General features: G+C 40.3%; 1 protein-coding gene across 1 annotated transcript; it reads right to left on the minus strand.

The window, feature by feature from the left end:
- Positions 1-2,367: 2,367 nt before the first annotated feature.
- LOC118429099 lies at positions 2,368-7,696 on the minus strand. Its single transcript, XM_035839475.1, has 5 exons — positions 7,445-7,696; positions 6,143-6,289; positions 5,690-5,839; positions 4,584-4,785; positions 2,368-3,751 (listed from the first exon to the last, which is right to left on the minus strand). Exons 1-5 carry the CDS (start codon positions 7,526-7,528, stop codon positions 3,648-3,650), a joined length of 687 nt encoding a protein of 228 aa, XP_035695368.1. The 5' UTR covers positions 7,529-7,696; the 3' UTR covers positions 2,368-3,647.

The following is a 7,696-nucleotide window of genomic DNA, read 5'->3' on the forward strand; positions in this document are numbered from 1 at the left end:
TTGCTTTATGAAGGATGGACACCGTGGGTGTGACGTCACAGGAAAGGGAAGAAGCTAGGACGAATCAGTAAACAACGAAGCCCGTCATCACCGGCGCTCACGCTCGGGATGGCGCAAACCTCGAACGCAGTCAGTGCATAAAGGTAGAGGACCCGCGGATCGCCTATCTTTATAGACTGCTTTGTACGCACGACCGAAACATGGAAGACTGGAAAAGCAAAAAAAACGGCCAACCGTGCCACACAGGGTTGGTCCGACGCCCACCGTGGGCAGTGCACTTCATAGCTTTCTCTAGAAAGGGTCGTGTTGATACTATGAGATCTCGTGTCTTAAGTTTCTGGCTTGCGGGGCTCAAAGCTTCCTCCTCAGCGAAGTTTACCGCTTCCGAGGGGGAGGGGGAGTTACCAATCGGGGTTTTGAAAGATCAGTTCAAGATATACTATACCCAGGATGCTCTCTAGGTATAGAAGCAGAAAACGGTGTGTGGGTGGTCCGAGTCCTTAGGGGGAAAACTAAGCAAGTATGACCCCGGGGTCAACACACGGCTGTACTTTGAAGGTCAGTTTCTGCGGTATTGTCGTCGCCCAAAGCCTACCAAGTGCTGTACAGCACCGCATTGAAGTCCCTTAGAGGGGAACTAACTTGACAAGGGAGTCATAACCTGTAAATCAGACATAGATCCAGCCTGTACTCCTGTACTCATTGTCAGTGTTAGCATTAAGACTTACTTTTACGTTAAGTGTTCTTCACACGATATACTATGATAGTGATGCTGTATTATATCTCAGCTGGTCATACCTACATTGTACGATGCCTGTAGGCTTCCTATGTAGGCAACGTTTTCTTCAGAGGGTTTAGTCTTCTCTTCAATTGTTTTGTTACTTTTCTTCGTTCATGCCAATTATTATACCTGCAGTCGAAAAAAAGGAAAAAAAGTGTAGTTTTTTAAAGGTAAGGGCAGTAGTAAACTCGATGCACTGTACGTGTGATACAATGTATAAACTAAAATGTTCTTGCTGTAATACGGATATCTATGGCTCATCAGTGCTTTTTTTATATACAATATATACTGTAGTAGTTACAGCTTCATTTACATAGAGGGCATTAGTAGTTACTCTTATCTAGCACCTATTTCATGTAAGGTTGTTAATATGTATGTACCGTGGTAGTGTTTTTGTTGATTTTGTATGTGAACACACATTGGCACACACACAAATCACCTACAAAATCCATTTATAGCAACATCTATGAAAGTCGCCGTCTAGATGCACCTAGAAAGGAAAACTGTGGCGTCTGTTTTGACTCCACTCCAGAGGTGTAGCCAAAAATAAAAACTCTAGGCACGGTGTGAAGAGCCACATCGAGGGTGTTTCATTGACTTTGAAGGAATGAATATTGGCCATAACAGCTATGTACCCATCGAGGAAAGAGATGTGTTGTTCTGGCCATCCTTTTGTGGCCAATTATTGATACCACATCAAAGTATCATATACAGGAATCGGGTATGTAATAAGTAGACAGACACCGTTATTGCAAGAAGCACTATTGAGAAAGATACAGGGGTTAGATACAGAGTAAACCGATAGACGTCAGAAGAAGAACAGTAAAAACCAGAGCCTACCTTCCATGTTAATTTGCACCATATAATATTTAAAACCAGCTTTCTTGCAAGAACAATGCTGAAAGTCTCTTTCAGACCAGTTTTGCTTCAAAACTGAAAGTCACCTGACTGCTGCCCAATCAAAGCTAAGACAGTTTTGCATGCTTAGCTCTGATTGGATAGTAGTCAGAATGAGTGACTTCAAGCTGTTCCATCTGTTAGAAAGTGTGTGAAGCATGATTAGCTATTAGCAAGCACAAGGATTCAGGTTTGAAAATTTCCATTGGAAAACATTATGCTAAAAAGCATTGTACATTTTATTATGTTGACATTTCGTTACCCAAGACATTTTCAGATTGCTTTTTCCTTATATCAGTTTTCATATATCAGGCTTTTTGTATGAATGAAGGACTGTAGAAAGATGAGAGAAAAAGGACTTTCTTTTAAAGGCAAAGACATGGTTAACAATTATGGTACCTGATAGTTGACAGACTTATAGGTAAAGGTAGTAGAGGATGGTGGACTACAATGTTATGAGTGATTTTTGTGTGTGCTACATGTATTTTGTATATTCTCCATGTTACAACTAGCATTACTCAGTCATACATGTAAATGTAGGGGACTTAAATGAACATACGTTTCATATACCCAGGGCTAGGTTTTAAGTCAAGTGTTGTTTCTTAGTGGATACAACCTAACTTGTCAAGTACTGTCAAAAGGCGAAAGCTCAGTGATTTTTTTTTTGCTTGGCTTAGTTACTAGTATTCTGTATTCTATGCCAGATGAAAGCTTGTAAATGATGCTGAGAGGAAAGCACTTGGCATGACGTGAGGTTGGCACTGATTATAACTTGCCTTGTCTTGTCTGCAAGCTTTGACTCTTAAAGTGTTTGTAAAGCTTAATTATAAATGCCTTACCTTCAAACCCTTAGCTTGTAGCAAGAGGGGTATGAAAGGCTTTCAACATACGTTAAACATGTTGGCATAGATGTGAAGTGTGTCCTAGTTTGATTCCGTGTACATTGTTCACAGCCGGAGTATTTGCCATTAGCAAGCGACAGTCGAACCATCAACAAGCTTATTATTAGCGAGCTAACTTCAACAATTACAAATCTGGCTTATGGGGAATACTACTGTGTGTGTTCTTCCTTGGGACCTCAGTTGTAACAGTAAGTTTAAGTTGTAAAATTGGATGTACATGTACACTGTATGTAGATGTACTCTCTGTTGTCTATGTTATATGCTGTATGTGCTATGAATAAAGCTAAATGCACTGTCAACAGTTTTGTCGAATTCTGTTTATTTCAATCATCTCTTTTAGTAACAAGCTATTTCATAAAACAATATTGTTTCTGTCAACAGAAACAAGAGGCCACTCTGGTTTGCCCTAATTTGCGTTCTACATTCCTTTATTTGTTGAACATCAAGACCATTGTACAACCTTGATGTACACGTTTATCATATTTGTAAGGAAAAATGCAGCATATAATATCAAATCTTTCTGCAATAGTGCAGCATTTTAAACTTGGTAGTAGTAACAGCAATGATATGATATATAAAAAATATATGGTATATTTCCTTAAGCCACACCAGCTTGGCTCTCACTTACTTCATAGCGAAAACTTGAGCAAGAGGGTGAAGATGAAAACTTAAACAAGAAAAAAATTGTATTTTTTCTCCCTTGAACTGTGTGTACCAAGATCGATTTTCCAGTGTGGCATTTTTTTTTTCAAATCTGAGAAGTTAGGACTACCTTAATTTCACTCCTCTGTCCCAGCATGTATAATTATAAATCTGTATTGGATGAAGACGGATGTTTGTATACAACTGTACAATATCATGGCTGTGTCTCTAAAATGAGCTTGTACAGTCTAGCCCATAATATATGATATGTTGATCTCAAATCTTCACAGAAGTGAACGCTGACAGGAATACTAATAACACTGATTCATACTCAAGTCCCACACTCAGAGCAGTGTCTTTGAAAAGTTCAATACTTGTGAGCCTGGAGGACTTGTGGGTTCACTTGTGGCAACAACAAGCAAAGGTTATCCTAGGAGTACGCTGCTGTTGTTGGCCCTGATGTTGTTTAGCACCCTGTTACCTGATGTGCGTTCAAAACTCTCTCTTCTACCGTGGCCGAGGAATGCTCCTGAAAAGACAAAATGAAAGATAGGTTACTGTAAATGCAGAAATGTTCGCGGTGGATTAATGTTCACGGTTTTCGCGGCAGCCGCTTCACCGCAAATTTAAAACCACCGCGAACATTTTTCCATAAGTAAGAGACTGCAGTGCATGGTGCTACCGCGAAATTAAAACCACCGCGAAAAGTCCATTTTCCCGCTACTGCGAAATTAAATCCCCGCGAACTTAAATGCATCTACAGTATTGGTGCAAAGAGAAAAAGTGTCATGCCCCCTTCCCCACTTTCAATAACAAAGTCCATAATTGCAGAAGTTTATAACATTGTGGTATGCTATGAATAAGAAGAAAAAATGCTCTGGGAAGAAAAGGTAAAAGATAGGTAAGCGCTAAGGGAAAAATTACATGTAAGCTATATGTGCCATGACCCCTCCCCACATTCAATAAACTGAGCACAGTTGCAGAAGTTTACAACATTGTGATATGCTGTAAATTACAAGGAAAAATGCTCTGGGAAGAAAATATATATAGGGTGGTGCAAAGAGAAAAAAGCAATGTGTCCTGCCCCCCTCCCCACTTTCAATAACAAACTCCATAGTTGCAGAAGTTTATAACATTGTGGTTTGCTGTAGATTAGAAGGAAAATGCTCTGGAAGAAAAACCTGAATGACCATAAGAATTCAAAGCATATGCATCAGGGGTGGACAACACAAAATATTGACTTGAAGATTCTACTGCAGGGTTTTCTGAATTAGCATTTAGCAATGATTATCTTCACAGTTCCATTCTGACAAACCAAATTCCATTCTGACCAAACAAACAACAAAGTTTGTTCTACTAACCTGATATAATGTTATGTTGCGCGGGTGTGGTTGGAACCCTGGGCGCTCCAGGCCCCCGCTGGTGCCCCACCTTGTCGTGGATACGTGCGTACGTCGTCCAGTAGTCCAGCGACTGGCTCGGGTTGACTAGAACCCGCCTCATGTCGAACCCTCCACGCTGGTTGTGTCTGTTGATGTTGGAAGGCTCATGTTCCACCGTTGCCTGTTTAAAGTGCAGAAACAACATTTGGTAACTCCACAGTAAGAAAATATAGATTTTTCTCATTAAATATGCAAATTAGGTGCCAGTTTGTATAATTTGCACTTTATGATATCTCTGTATAAGCTACCTAGTACATCTCTGTATAAACTACCTACATACCAAATATCCAAATTTGTCATTCTCTTGTTCAATTAGCCTCCTTAAAGACTGACAAAAACGCCCCTACAGTTCCAGAGCAACCTGCTAGGGAAGCCAAACATACACCACATATTCCTTCTGTTACAAGCTATCTGCCACCAAAAATATAAAGACCATAGAGCATCCAGGTAAAAAAATACAAAAAAAAACCGAACTTAATGCTTCAGTACCAAGATCATATCCCAGGGGGCCCAAAATTGACTTTGGCCTTTTCCTTCCCTACCCGCATACTAAATATCATCGTTATCCATCCAGAAGCTTTTTAAGTTATACTGACTACAAAAATCTGGAAACACAGACAGACACGCCCAAAACTATGTCTCCATTTTATATGGACATGGATTTTTCATGAGCATAGTAATGCGAGCTCTACATGTACGTCGATACCCGTAACAACCTTACATAATGTGAGTTAGCCATGAGTCATACCTAAGACAACAACATTGGACCCAGGCCAAACCAGACTTCCAATCCTGTAAGTATCCTATTACACCATTTTCAACTTACATTCTGCTACTTGAACTATAGACACATTACTAGTGAGGACAAGAGAAACACAAACCAAAAACAATACCCCATCTTTCTCTGAGGTAAAGAGACTACTAAGTATGTAACGTTAACAGAATGTGCATTTGTCATCAAGATATTCTAATTTGATTACGGTAGCAGCAACTATCTAAAAGTCGCCTCAAATTCGAAGACTCACCGGAACAGTAGGAGGGATGAGGAAGGCATTCCTGTGATGGGTGTGGTGGTACGTATCCTTGGTAACCTTCAGGTCTATCTGTGAGGTGTGCATGGACGGCATCTTGGCTGGGCGGCTGACTGGGGGTAAGGCCCTGTCACCACTGTAGAACTGAGGAACACATGGAAGTAGTTAAGTGTTGTCCAGGCAAGTAATATAAATGTGGAGGGGACTGGTTATTTCAAGATTCTGTGTATCTTTGTTTCTTTAATGATACCCAACAAGTTGTAAATTATACCCCTACCAGATATGATGAAACATAATGTAGAACAGTAACATGAAATAAAAACATAGAAAGCTGAAAATTATAGATACAACATTATCATATGAGATTATGACTTTACAGCATATACATGTTGTACTACCAAGGGCTATTTTACATTCAACAACTACTGATATAACATTGAAGCTTACATGTTTGACTGTAGTCTTGTGGTCGGACTTGTATGGGTTTTTCTCCAGCGTGAGTGTTGATCTGTGCATGGGGCGGTACCCCTTGGACGGTGAGATTGGGGGTCTCTCATTGGCCGACCTGCCATAGTAGGAAAGGTCTGACAACACCTGTAAACAGAGAGAGAAGACATCTCATTCAGTATTGCTCTAAAGACTCAACAACAACGCTCTAAGGGACTCAACAAAATGGCTGCTTGCTATAGGGTCTGCCTAAACACCTCAAACAACCTCAAATGATAGTATGCAGTGTACATGGGGCAACAACCTTGTGTGGCACTCTGGATATGCAGCAAGACCTAACTATTTACAAGTTATCTGGAGTTAGTCAGCTGGTTTCAAGATCGAAGCAATTTGAGCCATTTGTGGTCATTTAAGATTGTTTGAGGTCATTTTAGCTGTTTAGGCAGATAACTTGCTACATTAAGTCATTGGAGTTTGTACTTTAAAAGAAGAAATGTTTGCTCGTGGTGTTCTTTATGTCTGGCATGGTTTTTCCTGTGACCACTTCATCTCGAACTAAAACCACAGCAAACATTTTCCCCTTTACGTTAAATCCCTGCTTGGCAGTTTCAAACTTAAAACCACCACGAACAGTTTCTTTCTTTCTCTCGACCCAGAAACTAAATCTCTGCAAACATTTCCCCTTTAGAAGTAGATCTTGCTCATAAGTATGTTACTGATGAGTGACTCTCTACAGTGGATGAATCCTCATTCAACTTTCGTTGTTGCAAAAGTGTCTGACTGTGTAGTAACTACATTTTTCAAAAGAAAGCTTAGAAAAGTTTGGCGCACATGGACTGTTTTCTTTTCTTTTACTTTTTTTCATTATGAGGGCCTAAAATTAAGGCAATGGTCCACTGGAGTTTGGGCACTACCTTTCGGGAAGTGGTGGAATTCCTCGACTTTCAAGCTCTACTTCTTTAATCTAGCTTCTTGGTATATCAAAGAATGATGAAAAAAATAAGAGGGTATATTTTCTCATGTTTGAGCAAGGTTCTGAGTAGAGGGTTAACGTTAACGTTACATTACTATTATGTAAACGAAAGTTTTATTGACCTAACATAGCAACTGCTTAAAGTTATGATAGGATCTGAGCGCACATCCAAGAAAAAAACGACAACACGCAGTTGTCCTCAGTGAGTTCAAAAGCTTCCGGAGATGTGGATAAGTCATGTTACATCGCCTAATTACATGACAAACACTCTAACAAGTTCTTAATGATCTTGTTGCCCCGACAATTTGACCTGTTGTTGACCGACATACCGTCATGTTGTCGCCTCGGTTCGTCAGGACCGTGGAAGAGAAGGTCCCCTGCCCGAACCCCTCTGCAGTTTGCGCCGCCGTCATTCTTAAACTCTTCCCTGGACACACAACGAGAAAATCTCACAAAGTGGCCGATGAAATAGATTATCTGTACACAAAAGGAGACATATTGTTGTGGTCGTCCCTATAAATAACTTATGAGGGGCTCAACTCGATACAAGCTTCCGTTGCTAGGAGACAGGTCAGTTTGTT

This window comes from Branchiostoma floridae, chromosome 13, assembly GCF_000003815.2.
Source record: "Branchiostoma floridae strain S238N-H82 chromosome 13, Bfl_VNyyK, whole genome shotgun sequence".
Taxonomy (NCBI): domain Eukaryota; kingdom Metazoa; phylum Chordata; class Leptocardii; order Amphioxiformes; family Branchiostomatidae; genus Branchiostoma; species Branchiostoma floridae.

What these genes read in the sequence shown, in the direction of transcription:
- LOC118429099 (XM_035839475.1), bottom strand. Translation starts at nt 7,528, where the DNA reads ATGACGGCGGCGCAAACTGCAGAGGGGTTCGGGCAGGGGACCTTCTCT. An exon ending in ACCGAGGCGACAACATGACG is followed by an intron (nt 6,290 to 7,444) that starts GTATGTCGGTCA and finishes CTCTGTTTACAG; the next exon opens with GTGTTGTCAGACCTTTCCTA. An exon ending in ACAAGACTACAGTCAAACAT is followed by an intron (nt 5,840 to 6,142) that starts GTAAGCTTCAAT and finishes TGTGTTCCTCAG; the next exon opens with TTCTACAGTGGTGACAGGGC.